Genomic DNA, 20,740 nt, shown 5'->3' on the forward strand with positions numbered 1-20,740 from the left:
AGAGACATCACAGGTGAGAGACAACACAGGTGCGAGAAATCACAGGTGAGAGACACCACAGGTGAGAGACACCACAGGTGAGAGACATCACAGGTGAGAGACACCACAGGTGAGAGACACCACACAGGTGAGAAACATCACAGGTGAGAGACACCACAGGTGAGAGACACCACACAGGTGAGAGACATCACAGGTGAGAGACACCACAGATGAGAGACACCACACAGGTGAGAGACACCTCACAGGTGAGAGACATCACAGGTGAGAGACACCAAAGGTGAGAGACACCACAGGTGAGAGACATCACAGGTGAGAGACAACACAGGTGAGAGACACCACAGGTGAGAGACAACACAGGTGAGAGACAACACAGGTGAGAGACACCACAGGTGAGAGACATCACAGGTGAGAGACAACACAGGTGAGAGACATCACAGGTGAGAGACAACACAGGTGAGAGACAACACAGGGGAGAGACACCACAGGTGAGAGACACCACAGGTGAGAGACACCACAGGTGAGAGACACCACAGGTGAGAGACAACACAGGTGAGAGACATCACAGGTGAGAGACAACACAGGGGAGAGACACCACAGGTGAGAGACACCACAGGTGAGAGACACCACAGGTGAGAGACAACACAGGTGAGAGACATCACAGGTGAGAGACAACACAGGGGAGAGACACCACAGGTGAGACGTCACACCTATTCCTTCCTCAGTGAGTCACTTGGACAATTTGGTGATGACGCGGATCAGAGCTCCATTTTCATCTTTCAGTCTCTGATTCTCTGTTTCAACTTCTGCTTTCACCTTTGGGAAGAAAAACACAATGTATATATGAAGTCATGTATATATATATATATATATATATATATATATATATATATATATATATATATATATATATATATATATATATATATATATATATATACACATATATTTATACTGTATATACATGAACACATGAACTGTGACTCTGGGTGAAGAATGAACCTTTTCTACAAAAGCAACAGAGTCTCTCTGTCTATTTAGAGAGTTTCATTCTCAGATGAACTAAAGTTCTTTTGTCTCTTGATTCTGAGTTGTTGGCATGAAAAGAGCACGAGAGTGACAAGCACGCTCACAATGACCACCATAGTGCACCATAGAGCACCATAGAGTACCATAGAGCACCATAGAGCACCATAGAGTACCATAGAGCAGAAAGTCCGGATGCTCACCTTCAGCTGCTCCTCCATGTCAGAGATCTTCTTCCTCACACTCCAGCTGTCCTGTCCAACAACAACACAACATTGCATCAATGTGACTTCCAACACTGCAGTGTTGGCAGCACAATAGTGGCAATGCAATCATCACAGAGCATAACTATTTAGTGTTGGCGTCGTAAGGTGATGATAACAATACAAACCACACTGTAGGGTGATGATAACAACACACATTACACTGTAGAGGGATGATGATAACATTGCACACTACACTGTAGGGTGATGATAACAATACAAACTACATTGTAGGGTGATGATAACAATACAAACTACACTGTAGGGGGATGATACCAATAAAAACTACACTGTAAGGTGATGATAACAACACAAACTACACTGTAAGGTCATGATAATACAAACTACACTGTAGTGTGATCATAGCAACACAAACTACACAGTATGGTGATGATAACAATACAAACTACACTGTGTGGTGATGATAACAACACAAACTACACTGTACAGCGATGATAACAATACAAACTACACCATAGGGTGATGATAACAATACAAACTACACTGTATGGTGATGATAACAACACAAACTACACTGTACAGCGATGATAACAATACAAACTACACTGTAGGGTGATGATAACAATACAAACTGCACTGTAAGGGGATCATAACAACACAAACTACACAGTAGGATAATGATAACAATACAAACTACACTGTAGAGTGATGATAACAATACAAACTACACTGTAGGGTGATAATAACAACATACAGCACACTGTAGAGGGATGATGATAATGCACACTACACTGTAGGGTGATGATAACAATACAAACTACACTGTAGGGGGATGATAACAATAAAAACTACACTGTAAGGTGATGATAACAACACAAACTACACTGTAAGGTCATGATAATACAAACTACACTGTAGTGTGATCATAGCAACACAAACTACACAGTATGGTGATGATAACAATACAAACTACACTGTGTGGTGATGATAACAACACAAACTACACTGTACAGCGATGATAACAATACAAACTACACTGTAGGGTGATGATAACAATACAAACTACACTGTATGGTGATGATAACAACACAAACTACACTGTACAGCGATGATAACAATACAAACTACACTGTAGGGTGATGATAACAATACAAACTGCACTGTAAGGTGATCATAACAACACAAACTACACAGTAGGATAATGATAACAATACAAACTACACTGTAGAGTGATGATAACAATACAAACTACACTGTAGGGTGATAATAGCAACATACAGCACACTGTAGAGGGATGATGATAATGCACACTACACTGTAGGGTGATGATAACAATACAAACTACACTGTAGTGTGATCATAACAACAAAAACTACACAGTATGGTGATGATAACAATACAAACTACACTGTATGGTGATGATAACAACACAAACTACACTGTACAGCGATGATAACAATACAAACTACACTGTATGGTGATGATAACAATACAAACTGCACTGTAAGGTGATCATAACAACACAAACTACACAGTAGGTTAATGATAGCAATACAAACTACACTGAAGAGTGATGATAACAATACAAACTACACTGTAGGGTGATTATAACAATACAAACTGCACTGTAAGGTGATCTTAACAACACATACTACACAGTAGGATAATGACAACAATACAAACTACACTGTAGAGTGATGATAACAACACAAAATACACTGTAAGGTGCTGATAACAACACAAGTAAACTGTAGAGTGATGATAACAATACAAACTACACTGTAAGGTGATGATAAAAACACAAATTACACTGTAGAGTGATGATAACAATACAAACTACACTGTAGGGTAATAATACAAACTACACTGTAAGGCGATGATAACATATAAACTATACTGTAAGGGGATGATAACAACACAAACTACACTGTAAGATAATTATAATACAAACTACACTGTAAAGTATTGCTATCATCACCCTACAGCAGAGGGTGATGATAACAATGCAAACTACACTGTAAGGTGATGATAACCATACAAACTAAAGCGATGATAACAACTCACACTACACTGTATGGTGATGATAACAACACAAACTACACTGTAGGGTGATGATAACAATACAAACTACACTGTAAGGTGATGATAACAATAAAAACTACACTGTAAGGTGATGATATCAACACAAACTACACTGTAGGGTGATGATAAAAACACAAACTTCACTGTAGGGTGGTGATAACAATACAAACTACACTGTAGAGTGATGATGATAACAATACAAACTACACTGTAGAGTGATGATGATAACAGTACAAACTACACTGTTTTGCAACCGTTTAAACTTAGAGTAATATAACTTGGTATGTGACACTTGTTAACTGTTAGCATGCAAACCATAGCATGCTAGCAAGCTAACTTAAACCAGCTAAGTTAATTGCAATATTTGTTTAAGCAAATGTTATTTATGCAAGCAAATAATAACCTGTGATTAATCATAATTAATCACAATTCAACAGTGTGATTAATCCGATCAAAAATGATGACTTGACATTCTTACTTTTTAATAATAAGAAGGATAGTTTGTACCTTTTTTTCTGTTTCAAGCATGTTGGAACCAAGTTCACTCTTTAACTCCTTTTGCTGCAACACAAGATTAAACAACATTAAATACAGTAGTGTAGTAGACCTAAGTATTCATTAAGTACCACCATAATGACAACATTAAATACAGTAGTGTAGTAGACCTAAGTATTCATTAAGTACCACCATAATGACAACATTAAATACAGTAGTGTAGTAGACCTAAGTATTCATTAAGTACCACCATAATGACAACATTAAATACAGTAGTGTAGTAGACCTAAGTATTCATTTATATAAATATATATATATATATATATATATATATATATATATATATATATATATATATATATATATATATATATAAATATAAATATATAGAAAGTTGGTACCTGAGCTCTCTGCAGTTGCTCCTGGATCACAACCAGTTCCTGCTTACTGGTTTCCAGTCTGGACTTCAGCCTCTTATTGGTGGTCAGAGCCTTTTCAAACATCTACAACATAAATGTTAAATAGAACAGAACTTCTATATAATTTAAAGTGGCCCACCTTGTATATAATGTGGTGCGTCACATGATATAAAGTGGACTTCATGACAGGTGTGAGGATGATTAGTTGACTTCATGACAGGTGTGAGGATGATTAGTTGACTTCATGACAGGTGTGAGGATGATTAGTGGACTTCATGACAGGTGTGACGATGATTAGTGGAAGGTTTGGGGTCACCTGCCTTCTTATAGTCGGTGCGAGTCATCTCCTCCTCCGCCTTCTTGCGTGCAGAAAGTCTGTCCTCCCTGCGTGAGAAGTAAGACTCTGCGTGGTTCTTGCTGCTGTCGTTGGAGACGTCCCTCGGACCAGACGACCCGGGTCTGGGGACAAGAAGAGTCCTCAGACTGGGACTGTGTCACATGGTCGGTGGAGAGGAACAGATCTTACCTGGACACTCGCTCCTGCTGAAACACAAGAAGTTTTATTTTAATCATCAAATGACATATTTTTCTAATAAAAGTGACAAATGTACACACTGACAGTCGTCATCATGACTATTGTACACACTGACAGTCGAAACCTCACTGTGGAGGGGGGCGTGGTCTGCGGGCCTGCTGCGGAGCGGGGTGTGGAAGAACCGGCCTCGAAGCACAGCTAGCAGGTGATTGGATTACCCAGCTGGGAATGATCATCCAATCACCTGCCATGCTTATTAGCAGAAGCCGGTCCGAGACACGAGTGTTGGAGTTGGAGCGAGAGAGAGTCACTAGAGAGCAAGTCATGCGGCGCCGCGGGACCAGGGGCCTCCAGGAACTGCTCGAGGACGAGCCGTTCAATTACTCGGCCGTCGGCTTCTTCCGGTTGCAGCCATCATTCCGCCGCTGCCGCAGCCGCTGCCGCAGCCGCTGCCGCAGCCGCTGCCGCAGCCGCTGCCCCGGTGCGAACGGCCGATCGTCCGGGCCCAAACGCAGCGTCCAGTCCTCGCTGGTGCAGCCAATCCGGTCCAGCACCACCGGGAAGCGCACGCGGGATACCGCCGGTAGGCTGAGCGCTGAGCGCTGAGCGCTGAGCGCTGCCCGCTGCGCTTTTTCCGGCAGCAGTGGCAGCAGCCGTACACCCCACTCCTCCTCCGGCCAGGCGCATGCCCCCACCGTGGCCACAAAAATGTCTATGAATGCCTGGGGGTCCTCCTTTTCGGTCATGCAGTGAATGACCGTGGCCGCTCACGTCTGGATGAGTCTCTGGATGAGTCTGGTTGAGTCTCTGGATCCACTTCATTCTCAAAATCAAATGTGCCTCTAGAGTCTCTGGATGAGTCTCTGGATGAGTCTGGTTGAGTCTATGGATCCACTTCAGTCTTAAAATCAAATGTGCCTCTGGAGTCTTTGGATGAGTCTCTGGATCCACTTCATTCTCAAAATCAAATGTGCCTCTGGAGCCTCTGGATGAGTCTCTGGATGAGTCTGTTTGAGTCTCTGGATCCACTTCATTCTCAAAATCAAATGTGCCTCTGGAGTCTCTGGATGACTCTCTGGATGATTCTGGATGAGTCTCTGGATCCACGTCATTCTCAAAATCAAATGTGCCTCTGGAGTCTCTGGATGACTCTCTGGATGATTCTGGATGAGTCTCTGGATCCACTTCATTCTCAAAATCAAATGTGCCTCTGGAGTCTCTGGATGAGTTTGGTTGAGTCTCTGAATCCACTTCATTCTCAAAATCAAATGTGCCTCTGGAGTATCTGGATGAGTCTCTGGATGATTCTGGATGAGTCTCTGGATCCACTTCATTCTCAAAATCAAATGTGCCACTTTCTGTATAATCAACACTTGAAAGGGCTTCAGTCTTGAAAGAAAGAGTCATGAGTTCCTTACAGGAGATCCAATAATCAAGTAAAAAAGAAAAATGCACTCACTATTTTCATTTGTACTGATCCAGGTCTTTCAATGTTCTCATCACAATCACTTTGGCTTGTTCTGGTGGTCCGTTTGTCCGGATGAAAACTTTTCCATTCCTGGTCCAGGTCGATTGGATTTTATTTTGCTTTTTGAGGATCCGGCCTGTCCAAACAAATTCCGGATGACTTTAGGCTTGTTTTGTTGTCCTTACTTGGAAGAATGTGACATGTGCTGACTCTCCAGAGGAATATGTTTACTCTTCATGTAGCGTACCACTTGTTGCTCCAGGGTGTCAAGCTCCTCAGATGGTGCATCCTCACCATGCTGGTCATCAGGTGGGCCAGCAACCCGGGCATAACTCCAATGTGTGGTCTCCAGGCCGGTGACCACACGGTCCTCAGCTCTGGAATACTGTTCCAAGTCATCCACCCTTTGTTCTAGGAGCTCAATCCGTTCATTCTTGTGTTGGATGATAGCCTTTAGCTGCCTGATCTCCTCCATGAGGCCTGTCAGTTTCCTCTGTTGTTCCACCACTTCACTGAGTTCCCTTGACATAAAGTTTAGGGAATCTTTAATTCCCGCCATTTCAGCTGCTAACTTTGCGTTGGTAGTCATTGTTGACTTTTGTTGGATGTCAGTGCATTTTGGATGATTTTAGTGGATTTCATTAGGCCTTTCAGCAGAGAGAAACAGTTGCAGCCATCTTGCTCAAAAGCCACGACTCCTATCATGACGGAAGGAGGCCAGGATTAGTGATTTAGAAGTAGCTAAAACACTGTGGATGGACGTTAGCTGCTAGCTAGCTAACCATGTCTTAAAGCACCTCTTCCTGAGCGTGTTTCAGTGTTATAACTTTATCTTTATCTTTACTTTTTACACCAAAATGTGTCCATTCTCCCTTTTCTGTCTACACACTGTGTCTGCTTGTAAGTACTCTGTGTGTGTGCGCTGCCCAACTTGCTCCTCTGCTCCTAAAACATGCAGGTTTTTTTCTGTCTTGCCTCTGGTGAGGGGCGGTCGCATTTTTTTTCTCCTCCCGTCTTTTCCTGGCTTGCTCTCTTTTTTTGGAAGCCTCTTTCTTTGAGCTGTCCTCCAAATCTAATCATCAGACATGGAATTGATTAGCTGGACTCTCGACTCTATTGACAAAATCTTTTCGACGAGGAAAAGAGGTTCTGGGGAGCCTGGCTGCCCTGATGGAACCATTGCTGCGGGGTACGTCAGAGATTCCTGGGACAAATGGAGAATCATGTGCCTCTCAGTCCTTTCCATCGAGGACGTGGAAAACATCTACCTATTTGGAACCATGATCGTGGAGCACCTGCTGATTGGGCTGAGCATTGCTCTGGTGTATCGTAAAATTCGTAAGACGATGGCAGCCACTCAAGGAGCCCAAAGGCTGTTCGTCGCAATGGACGGATTGGGCAGGACTGTGGGATCACAGTCTGTGGCGATTTCTGAACTGAATCGCAAGATGGATCACATCATGGAAAAGCTTGCTATAAAGGAAGGTTTGGATATGAGAGCCAGCATGGACGAATAGAACAGACAAGTCATTGTTAATGCCTGTTCGAGAAAAAACAAAAATCCTTATCTATGATTTGACTCCCCCGAATGACCTTGAGAAAAGAACAGGCTGTTCTGCAATCATTCCCTGAGGAATTTCAAAGATGGACGCTTTTTGACATCCCTCCCTCCTCCCCTCCTCAACGACACCTGGGAATCGAACTTTGCTTGAATTGCATGCAGAACGACTTTGGGCTTATGAACATTTACACTTCACCCAAAGACAATGGGCATATATACAAACACACTCCCCATCCCCATCCAACGGCCCTTACCACCACTGCTTAATTCCTCTTCAGGGTTATGGACTGCTGGTAGCGCTTTATAGCAGCAGTCGACCTCCAGGGTCCAACTCCCCCCTCCCCCCCTCCCCCCCCGTGGTTGCGAGTTGTTGTGATTATATGTAACATGTTTATGTGTGCTATGCTAAATGAGTTTTTTCCCTTGGACTCAGTCTGGACCCCCTCCCGAGGATCCAGCCTTAGACCGATATTTTTTACTCTTCCCCCCTTTCTCAATATCACCTTTTCCCCATCTTTTTTAAAGGCCTACTGAAACCCACTACTACCGACCACGCAGTCTGATAGTTTATATATCAATGATGAAATCTTAACATTGCAACACATGCCATTACGGCCGGGTTAACTTATAAAGTGCAATTTTAAATTTCCCGGGAATCTTCCGGTTGAAAACGTCTATGTATGATGACGTATGCGTGTGACGTCAATGGTTGAAACGGAAGTATTATCGGACACATTGTATCACAATACAAACAGCTCTGTTTTCAAAATTCCACAGTATTCTGGACATCTGTGTTGGTGAATCTTTTGCAATTTCTTTAATGAACAATGAAGACTGCAAAGAAGAAAGCTGTAGGTGGGATCGGTGTATTAGCGGCTGGCTGCAGCAACACAACCAGGAGGACTTTGGCTTGGATAGCAGACGCGCTCTCCAACGCTAGCCGCCGACCGCATCGGTGATCGGGTGAAGTCCTTTGTCGCTCCGTCGATCGCTGGAACGCAGGTGAACACGGGTGTTGATGAGCAGATGAGGGCTGGAGTAGGTGGAGCGCTAATGTTTTTATCATAGCTCTGACGAGGTCCCGTAGCTAAGTTAGCTTCAATGGCATCGTTAGCAACAGCATTGCTAGGCTTCGACAGGCGGCACAGCATTAACCGTGTGGTTACAGGTCCAGTGTTTGGTTCGGTGTCTCCTGATAGTAATATTGTTGATTTTCTGTCTATCCTTCCAGTCAGGGGCTTATTTATTTAGTTTCTATCTGCATTTAAGCACGATGCTATCACGTTAGCTCCGTAGCTAAAGTGCTTCACCGATGTATTGTCATGGAAATAAAAGTCACTCTGAATGTCCATTTCGCGTTCTCGACTCTCATTTTCAAGAGGATATAGTATCCGAGGTGGTTTAAAATACAAATCCGTGATCCACAATAGAAAAAGGAGAGGGTGTGGAATCCAATGAGCCAGCTTGTACCTAAGTTACGGTCAGAGCGAAAAAAGATACGTCCTGCATTGCACTCTAGTCTTTCACTCTCACGTTCCTCATCTACGAATCTTTCATCCTGGCTCAAATTAATGGGGTAATCGTCGCTTTCTCTGTCCGAATCGCTCTCGCTGCTGGTGTAAACAATGGGGAAATGTGAGCAGCCTTTCAACTTGTGACGTCACGCTACTTCCGGTACAGGCAAGGCTTTTTTTATCAGCGACCAAAAGTTGCAAACTTTATCGTCGATGTTCTCTACTAAATCCTTTCAGCAAAAATATGGCAATATTGCGAAATGATCAAGTATGACACATAGAATGGATCTGCTATCCCCGTTTGAATAAAAAAATTCATTTCAGTAGGCCAGGGGTGTCAAACTCAAATACAGAGTGGGCCAAAATGTAAAACTGAACAAAGCCGCGGGCCAAGGTTGAACAATTTAACCTTTTAATAGGGACCCAAACAAGTTTTGCATTGAATATTGAACAAGCAAGGCTTATATAACTTTATAGTGACATGCAAAGTCGAGTTTCAAATAATAATAATAATTCAAAAATATCAATGGCATATAAAATACAATTTAAATAAAAATGTAATGCCTCTTTTCTATTTGCAGTCTTCTGAGGTAAATATCAACATTAACTTTTTCCACAGGCTAATAATACATTTGAAAAGTAAATAACAATGAATAAACCACCCATTCAGGACTTTAAACTGCTCAGTTTGCAACATACTGATCTAATCTGATGTGCCCAAGCCAGATACCTGCCATCTTTTCTTGGATGCTATTTCATTAATGTCGGGGCTCAGGCTTTGAGCTGAGGCCACCTTCTTTATCGAACGAAGTTGTCCTCTACCAGCTGTTGTCACAACTGCTTTTCATCTATTCCAATATCGTGCCAGCCCGATCACCATACACACGTGGACGCAAAGCATACTTGGCCAACAGCGACACAGGTTACACTGACGGTGCCCGTATAAATATCTTTAACACTGTTACAAATATGCGCCACACTGTGAACCCACACCAAACAAGAATGACAAACACATTTTGGGAGAACATCCGCACCGTAACACAACATAAACACAACAAAACAAATACCCAGAATCCCATGCAGCCCTAACTCTTCCGGGCTGCCATATACACCCCTCTACCACCAAACCCCCCGGCCCCCTCCCTCCGTGCGTCGGTTGAGGTGGGTGGGGTTGGGGGGCGGGGGTGTATATTGCAGCCCGGAAGAGTTAGGGCTGCATGGGATTCTGGGTATTTGTTTTGTTGTGTTTATGTTGTGTTACGGTGTGGATGTTCTCCCGAAATGTGTTTGTCATTCTTGTTTGGTGTGGATTCACAGTGTGGCGTATATTTCTAGCAATGTTAAAGTTTTTTTTATATGGCTACCCTCAGTGTAACCTGTATCGCTGAAGATCAAGTATGCATTGCATTCACTTCAGTGTGCTGTCAAAGCCGCACATATTAAGTAACTGGGACGGCAATCATTGGACCGACGAAAAGTACATGTGAAATTATCGGGAGGGGTACTGAAATTTGGGAGGGTCACCGAAATTTGGGAGTCTCCCAGGAAATTTGACAAGTATGAGAATTAGCGGTATACCGTGACACCGCGCTAAAATCGGCGGGCCAGCTCTAGTGTTAATTTGATATCACCTCAGCGGCTGTATATAATCGGCGGGCCAGCTCTAGTGTTAATTTGATATCACCTCACGGGCCAAGTGAAATTACACGGCGGGCCAAATTTGGCCCGCGGGCCAGAGTTTGACACCCATGCAGTAGGCCTTTAAGGAGCGCCATAAGTGGCTGATCTGTTGGCGGTCCTGTGTTGTCTCCCTGTAACGTATGTCTGCTCTTAGTGGGACTGTGCCAAAAATGTAATTTCAGTTCTTATGTGTCTTGTACATGTTAAAGAATGGACAATAATAAAGCATCTTGAATCTTGTAAATGCGCGGGTGCGCACCCTAGAGGGAAGGTTGCAGACCACATCCATACGCACGTCTTTTCTGCAGGAAAAGGTTGTTCCAGGCTACTCAGCCCACGTGGGAGGAAACGGTCCCCCAAATAAACTGAGGGAGAGTCGACTAAACAACGCCAAAAAAGGCAATACAAGAGGATTGATGACACTTAGCCGGAAGTGTATGCCCCAAATGTACACGTCAACATTCAAGACGTCTAACACAAAGAGATAACGGTTTGACTTTGTGAAGTCTAAAAACAGAAAGGTAAACAGCTGGTGAAGATTCCTCCATCCTCCCTAAGACGTTTACGAGACCGGGCAGACCGGCGGAGGTCTGTAAACCCTGACTGAGCTCCAGGCTAGTCCTCTCCCTCCCGCCGGGACCACGTGACCGCTGACCCGACTCTTCCTCAGTGGAAAAAGTGACTTTCCCCCAGAGATAAACACGCATGAACACTGCCAGTGGGTTCCCACCGGCAGATCCAAGAGCTCCTCGTCCCTTTCTAAAGTGACATTTCTGGAGGATGACACGGTCCCATGTAGCACAGTGTGGAGCTCTGTACTGGGGGAAAACACGCCTCAAAACAGAACCTCTGATTGGATAGCAATATTGAAGCCTTGAGTATTGCCCCATACGTTTATCATTTTGGCCCATACTTTTATCTTTTTGGAGTGTGGAACGTTAGAAAAGGTTTGATCAAGTGAAATTACTCAGATAACCATGCCAGGTGTGAAAAAGCCCCCATCTGGAATGGACTTATGCTGTCTTTATGTTAAAGTGGAGTGGTAATTGTTTTTTTTTATACATTTAAGCACATGACTCGAATGATGCAGACATGTTTGTTACTAGACATTTTCTAATACATTTCCGCCTTGGAGACTTTGTATGTGTAAGTATAATTATCTGATACTTGTTTATATTGACAAATATTAACCATCTGGAATGGACTTATGCTGTCTTTATGTTAAAGTAGAGTGGTAATTGTTTTTTGTTATACATTTAAGCACATGACTCGAATGATGCGGACATGTTTGTTACTAGACATTTTCTAATACATGTCCGCCTCGGAGACTTTGTATATGTATAATTATAATTATCTGACACTTGTTTATATTCACAATGTTGTTCAATGAACTCACCTATTATGTATGTGTGCTATTGTGTGCTTAGCTGTTGTGTAGCTGCCAGCTCCTACAATGCTTGCCTTTTGTTAATTACTACACTAAAATATAAAACAAAAAAAACTTGTGTGGTTACTGAGGATATTTAGCTGTTAGAGGCTGTCCAATTCTGTAAACACACTTGTGTCAAACATTGTAGATGCAAGCTGATCTAATGCGATACTAGTTTCATATCAGACCGATAGTTGATATCAATATCAGATGGGGAAAGCCCTAATTCTAGATACATGTGTTCCGACGATATATTTTAAAAACAGAACCATTTGGTAAAATTAGGTACCGTGTATGAACGATTCCATTCTATGGTTGACATTTGTTGATGGACATTTTGGGACTCAGACTAGATCTGTCCAAGCTCAGTCTATGAGCATGAAGTGATGAAAACTACTCCATTGTGAGGACAAACGTGTTTTAAGACAAACTTCAGTCAACTGATTGGTTGATTTAATTAATTAATTCATTCATTCAAAATAAAAACGAAAAACAGTTTCGTCCAAGCTCAGTCTGTGAGCATGAAGTGATGAAAACTACTCCATTGCGAGGACAAACATGTTTTAGGACAAACTTCAGTCAACTGATTGGTTGAATTTATTCATTCATTCATTCATTTATTCATTTATTCATTCATTCATTCATTCATTCATTCATTCATTCATTCATTCATTCATTCATTCAAAATAAAAATGAAAAACCGTTTCGTCCAAGCTCAGTCTATGAGCATGAAGTGATGAAAACTACTCCAATGTGAGGACAAACATGTTTGAGGACAAACTTCAGTCAACTGATTGGTTGAATTTGTTCATTCATTCATTCGTTCATTAATTAATTCATTCATTCAAAATAAAAAATAAAAACTGTTTTGTCCAAGCTCAGTCTATGAGAGCATGAAGTGATGGATGCTACTCCAATGTGAGTACAAACATGTTTTAGGACAAACTTCAGTCAACTGATTGGTTGAATGTATTAATTCATTCATTCATTCAAAATAAAAACGAAAAACGGTTTTGTCCAAGCTCAGTCTATGAGCATGAAGTGATGAAAACTACTCCAACAATGTGAGAACAAACGTGTTTTAGGACAAACTTCAGTCAACTGATTGTTTAAATTTATTCATTCATTCATTCAAAATAAAAACGAAAAACAGTTTGGTCTAAGCTCAGTCTACGAGCATGAATTGATGAAAACTACTCCAATGTGAGGACAAACGTGTTTTAGGACAAACTTCACTCAACTGATTGGTTGAATTTATTAATTAATAATTCATTCATTCATTCAACATAAAAATGAAAAACTGCTTCGTCCAAGCTCAGTCTATGAGCGCATGATGTGATGAAAACTACTCCAATGTGAGGACAAACATGTTTTAGGACAAACTTCAGTCAACTGATTGGTTGAATGTATTCATTCATTCATTCATTCAAAATAAAAACAAAAAACTGTTTCGTCCAAGCTCAGTCTATCAGCATGAAGTGATGAAAACTACGCCAACGTGAGGACAAACGTGTTTTAGGAAACACTTCAGTCAACTTATTTGTTGAATTCATTCATTAATTAATTCATTCATTCAAAAATAAAAACCAAAAACAGTTTTGTCCAAGCTCAGTCTATAAGAGCATGAAGTGCTGAAAACTACTCAAATGTGAGGACAAACGTGTTTTAGGACAAATTTCAGTCAACTGATTGGTCGAATGTATTAATTAATTAATTAATTAATTCATTCATTCATTTATTCAAAATAAAAACGAAAAACTGTTTTGTCCAAGCTCAGTCTATGAGAGCATGAAGTGATAAAAACTACTCCAATGTGAGGACAAACGTGTTTTAGGACAAACTTCAGTCAACTGATTGGTTGAATTTATTCATTCATTCATTCAAAATAAAAACAAAAAACAGTTTCGTCCAAGCTCAGTCTATGAGCATGAAGTGATGAAAACTACTCCAATGTGAGGACAAACGTGTTTTAGGACAAACTTCAGTCAACTGATTGGTCAAATTTATTAATTCATTCATTCATTCATTTATTCAAAATAAAAACGAAAAACTGTTTCGTCCAAGCTCAGTCTATGAGAGCATGAAGGGATGAAAACTACTCCAATGTGAGGACAAACGTGTTTTAGGACAAATTTCAGTCAACTGATTGGTCGAATGTATTAATTCATTCATTTTTTCAAAATAAAAACGAAAAACTGTTTCGTCCAAGCTCAGTCTATGAGAGCATGAAGGGATGAAAACTACTCCAATGTGAGGACAAACGTGTTTTAGGACAAACTTCAGTCACTGATTGGTTAAATTTATTAATTAATTCATTCATTCAAAATAAAAATGAAAAACTTTTTCGTTCAAGCTCAGTCTATGAGCATGAAGTGATGAAAACTACTCCAATGTGAGGACAAACGTGTTTTAGGACAAACTTCAGTCAACTGATTGGTCGAATTTATTAATTAATTCATTCATTCAAAATAAAAACTGTTTCGTCCAAGCTCAGTCTATAAGAGCATGAAGTGATGAAAACTACTCCAATGTGAGGACAAACGTGTTTTAGGACAAACTTCAGTCAACTGATTGGTTGAATTTATTAATTAATTAATTAATTCAAAATAAAAATTCAAAACTGTTTCGTCCAAGCTCAGTCTATGAGCATGAAGTGATGAAAACTACTCCAACGTGAGGACGAACGTGTTTTAGGACAAACTTCAGTCAACTGATTGGTTGAATTCATTAATTAATTATTAATTCATTCAAAATAAAAACGAAGAACAGTTTCGTCCAAGCTCAGTCTACGAGCATGAAGTGATGAAAACTACTCCAATGTGAGGACAAACGTACTTGAGGAAAAACTTCAGTCAACTGATTGGTTGAATGTATTCATTTATTCATTCATTCATTCAATATAAAAATGAAAAACTGTTTCGTCCAAACTCAGCCTATAAGCATGAAGTGATGAAGACTACTCCAACGTGAGGACAAACATGTTTTAAGGCAAACTTCAGTCAACGGATTGGTTGAATTTATAATTAATTAATTCATTCATTCGTTCAAAATAAAAACAAAAAACTGTTTCATCCAAGCTCAGTCTATGAGAGCATGAAGTGATGAAAACTACTCCAATGTGAGGACAAACGTGTTTTAGGAGAAACTTCAGTCAACAGATTGGTTGAATTCATTCATTCATTCAAAATAAAAATTAAAAACCGTTTTGTCCAAACTCAATCTATGAGCATGAAGTGATGAAAACTACTCCAATGTGAGGACAAACGTACTTGAGGAAAAACTTCAGTCAACTGATTGGTTGAATTTATTCATTTATTCATTCATTCATTCAATATAAAAATGAAAAACTGTTTCGTCCAAACTCAGCCTATAAGCATGAAGTGATGAAGACTACTCCAACGTGAGGACAAACATGTTTTAAGGCAAGCTTCAGTCAACTGATTGGTTGAATTTATAATTAATTAATTCATTCATTCGTTCAAAATAAAAACAAAAAACTGTTTCATCCAAGCTCAGTCTATGAGAGCATGAAGTGATGAAAACTACTCCAATGTGAGGACAAACGTGTTTTAGGACAAACTTCAGTCAACTGATTGGTTGAATTTATTAATTAATAATTCATTCATTCATTCAAATAAAAACGAAAAACTGTTTCGTCCAAACTCAGTCTATGAGAGCTTGAAGTGCTGAAAAATACTCAAATGTGAGGACAAACGTGTTTTAGGACAAATTTCAGTCAACTGATTGGTCGAATGTATTAATTAATTAATTAATACATTACATGTATTAATTAATTCATTCATTCATTCATTTATTTATTGAAGATAAAAACGAAAAACTGTTTCGTCCAAGCTCAGTCTATGAGAGCATGAAGTGATGAAAACTACTCCAATGTGAGGAAAAACGTGTTTTAGGACAAACTTCAGTCAAATGATTGGTTGAATTTATAATTAATTAATTAATTCATTCATTCAAAATAAAAACAAAAAACTGTTTCATCCAAGCTCAGTCTATGACAGCATGAAGTGATGAAAACTACTCCAATGTGAGGACAAACATGTTTTAGGAAAAACCTCAGTCAACTGATTGGTTGAATTAATTAATTCATTCATTCAAAATAAAAACGAAGAACAGTTTCGTCCAAGCTCAGTCTACGAGCATGAAGTGATGAATACGACTCCAACGTGAGGATAAACGTGTTTTAGGACAAACTTCAGTCAACTGATTGGTTGAATTTATTAATTCATTCATTCATTCAAAATAAAAACGAAAAACTGTTTCGTCCAAGCTCAGTCTATGAGCATGAAGTGATGAAAACTACTCCAACGTGAGGACAAACGTGTTTTAGGAAACACTTCAGTCAACTGATTTGTTGAATTAATTCATTATTTCATTCATTTATTTAAAAATAAAAACGAAAAACAGTTTTGTCCAAGCTCAGTCTATAAGAGCATGAAGTGCTGAAAACTACTCAAATGTGAGGACAAACGTGTTTTAGGACAAATTTCAGTCAACTGATTGGTCGAATGTATTAATTAATTAATTAATTCATTTATTTATTGAAAATAAAAACGAAAAACTGTTTCGTCAAATGATTGGTTGAATTTATGATTAATTAATTAATTAATTCATTCAAAATAAAAACAAAAAACTGTTTCATCCAAGCTCAGTCTATGACAGCATGAAGTGATGAAAACTACTCCAATGTCAGGACAAACGTGTTTAAGGACAAACTTCAGTCAACTGATTGTTTGAATTTATGAATTAATAATTCATTCATTCATTCAAATAAAAACGAAAAACTTTTTCATCCAAGCTCAGTCTATGAGAGCATGAAGCGATGAAAACTACTCCAATGTGAGGACAAACGTGTTTTAGGACAAACTTCAGTCAGCTGATTGGTTGAATGTATTAATTCATTCATTCATTCAAAATAAAAACGAAAAACTGTTTCGTCCAAGTTCAGTCTATGAGCATGAAGTGATGAAAACTACTCCAATGTGAGGACAAACGTGTTTTAGGAAAAACCTCAGTCAACTGATTGGTTGAATTAATTAATTCATTCATTCAAAATAAAAACGAAGAACAGTTTCGTCCAAGCTCAGTCTACGAGCATGAAGTGATGAATACGACTCCAACGTGAGGATAAACGTGTTTTAGGACAAACTTCAGTCAACTGATTGGTTGAATTTATTAATTCATTTATTCCTTCAAAATAAAAATGAAAAACCGTTTTGTCCAAGCTCAGTCTATGAGCATGAAGTGATGAAAACTACTCCAATGTGAAGACAAACGTGTTTTAGGAAAAACCTCAGTCAACTGATTGGTTGAATTAATTAATTAATTCATTCATTCATTCAAAATAAAAACGAAGAACAGTTTAGTCCAAGCTCAGTCTATGAGCATGAAGTGATGAAAACTACTCAAATGTAAGGACACACGTGTTTTAGGACGAACTTTAGTCAACTGATTGGTTTAATTTATTCATTCATCCATTCAAAATAAAAACGAAAACCTGTTTTGTCCAAGCTCAGTCTATGAGCATCAAGTGATGAACACTACTCCAACGTGAGGACAAACGTGTTTTAGGACAAACTTCAGTCAAACGATTGATTGAATTAATTAATTAATTAATTCATTCATTCATTCATTCATTCAAAATAAAAAATAAAAAATGTTTGTTCCAAGCTTAGTCTATGAGCATGAAGTGATGAAAACTACTCCAATGTGAGGACAAACATGTTTTAAAACAAACTTCAGTCAACTGATTGGTTGAATTTATTCATTCATTCATTCATTCAAAATAAAAACCAAAAACTGTTTTGTCCAAGCTCAGTCTATGAGCATGAAGTGATAAAAAACTACTCCAATGTGAGGACAAACGTGTTTTAGGACAAACTTCAGTCAACTTATTGGTTGAATTCATTCATCTTAAAAATAAAAATAAAACACTTTCTATAAAAAATGACATGCTAACAATATCTTGTAAGATAAAGTTAAATGACAACAGAATCACATGTCAAATATATATATATATATATATATATATATATATATATATATATATATATATATATATATATATATATATATATATATATATATATATATATATATATATATATATATATATATATATATATATATATATATATATTTTAGATATGGACCAACAAAAAACTTGTTGAATGAACATATTACAGTTTGAAGGGACAGAATAACAAAGAGAAAATTAAATGCATAAATAACAAAAGGACAACCAGTAAAAAGCAGATATCCAGTCTTACAAATGAAGTCGACCTGTCGAAGGTTTTCAGACATAGTTTCATTCCGTTGACACAATGAATGAATGAATGAATGAGGACACGCTGATTCTAGACGTCCACAATCAGAGAATCATATTACAGGCATATCCTACACAGCTATTTGGGTTTCAAAATAAAAACAAAAAAACTGTCCTTGCCATTGAAAGTCAGCGCTTCCATAGCATATGTGAGTGGAGATAAGACCACATGAAGAATGTTTGGGATTTAAAATGATTTTTCTCACATTTTTTCCAGGTTTTCAATGATCTGGTTACAGCAATCACATTGAGTTTAATTTGAAAATCTTTCGGTTTAGCGAGTGAATTGCTTTTTCCTGTTTGGTGCATACTTTGTTTATTGTAACAAGCTGTGTTTTGGTTTATTTTACACATAAAATATGTTTTCTTATTTCCCGGTGGTTGAATGAGAAGTGTGTTTGTTGTTGTTGTTGGCGACAAGGGTACCAAAATGTATTTTGATACTTTTCGGTACTTTTCCAAATAAAGGGCACCACAAAAAATGTCATTATTGACAAAATAGAACAAGACAAGAAATGCAACGTCATCTACCACATCCCGTGTAAATCGTGCAAAAAAATCCTACTTGAGAGAAACAGGGAAGACATTTAACAGAAGGATGAGAACATCAGAAAGAATGTGAGACAGAGACAACTGGAAGGTTTACGGGAAGCCTAAAACAAAACAGGGAATCTTAAAATCAGTGCACAATAAATAACCACATCATGGACCGGGACAGCGGCAAAATCATCGGCACAGAAAGTAACACATTCAAACGATGGATTAAGGAGGCGGTCGAACTAAGGAAGCGGCCCAAGGATCAATGGGGATGAGGGAGCATACCTGGGACTCCCTCCTCCATTAACCACCAAGCCCACCAGGTAGACTTGACCGGTCTGCCTGGTTGGCCACGCCCATAAGAACAGCTGCTAGGCAACACGTCACAGTGGTCAGAATCAGAATCAGAATCAGAATCGTTTTTATTGCCATTGTTTGAGAACGGGTTCACAAACTAGGAATTCAGGTGACCCTTCTGAAGAAGACTGCAGATGACAGTCCAAATATGGTCTGATTACAAGACCATTCGAAAAAGTCTATGAATAAGAAGACATGAGGAACCTTTTTGAGCAGGTAAATAAGCATTGAGGTTTTTAAAACCGACAATAAGAGCCAGAACCACAACCTTTGAGGAACAGTTCTTGTGTAGTCCTGTAGGAGCTGACCGTCCCAGAGGTCAGAACGCAGATCATTTCATAAACACTTCATGTTTGACATGAATAGGAACTTACCCTAAGGCTGTCCTTGGTGGCGGACGACGAAGACGAGTCCAAGGTGGACTTTGTGACGTGTGGACGGTCCCGGGTGTGAGACATCTCTCACTTTTTGTCCCAGCAGACTTGGTAGTACTTCAGGAAAGAAAAATCCTCCTAGATGTTGAAGAACAAAGGTCTGAGGTGAGGTTGTCCTTGGTGGAGGCCATCAGGTCCTGGAGTGATAGTGAGACGGACTGCATCAGGTCTGGGTGGTCCAGGGGGGTCCTGTGGTGGGACACAGCAGTGGGCGGGGCTTGCGAGGACCGTGGTGAGGCACTGGGACTTTAACAGAATTGCTAAATACTGGACATGTGCTTGCATGATTAATTTATAATACAACATTAAACTGTCATTTTTAGTACTTTTACTGTATGTTTTAATCCTAAAACTCAAAATTAAACCACTGGAATGTTTATAAGTACTGGAATGGTTTAGCTCCTTTACTAGTTCTCTAGTAATGGTGCCCTCTGGTGGCCAAAAGGAGTACTTCACCCTTTCTACCATATCACTTATAAATAATTGAATTCATTTGTCAGACGTCATCATATACTTGTAATATTTGAGGTACACCTTAGAAATCATTTTATTATATGAATCTATTACTTGTGGTGTTAATATATCTTTATTAATAATCACATCTTTTCAATTGTACCATAATGTTTATTGAATAGTGTT

General features: G+C 39.3%; 1 protein-coding gene across 2 annotated transcripts; it reads right to left on the reverse strand.

Annotated features, from left to right (window-relative positions):
- Positions 1-319: 319 nt before the first annotated feature.
- LOC133643201 (protein phosphatase 1 regulatory subunit 12B-like) lies at positions 320-20,269 on the reverse strand. 2 transcript variants are annotated; one of them, XM_062037626.1, is made up of 7 exons: positions 20,042-20,269; positions 4,770-4,783; positions 4,564-4,702; positions 4,226-4,327; positions 3,837-3,890; positions 1,227-1,277; positions 320-813 (listed from the first exon to the last, which is right to left on the reverse strand). In XM_062037626.1, the coding sequence occupies exons 1-7, from the start codon at positions 20,123-20,125 to the stop codon at positions 727-729; spliced, it is 531 nt and encodes a 176-aa protein (XP_061893610.1). In that variant the 5' UTR covers positions 20,126-20,269; the 3' UTR covers positions 320-726. The 2 variants fall into 2 exon arrangements, with proteins under 2 accessions (XP_061893610.1, XP_061893609.1); XM_062037625.1 differs by having other exon boundaries at positions 323-813; positions 4,770-4,786.
- Between the last annotated feature and the right edge of the window lie 471 nt (positions 20,270-20,740).

This window comes from Entelurus aequoreus, linkage group LG26 (genome assembly GCF_033978785.1).
Source record: "Entelurus aequoreus isolate RoL-2023_Sb linkage group LG26, RoL_Eaeq_v1.1, whole genome shotgun sequence".
Lineage (NCBI taxonomy): Eukaryota > Metazoa > Chordata > Actinopteri > Syngnathiformes > Syngnathidae > Entelurus > Entelurus aequoreus.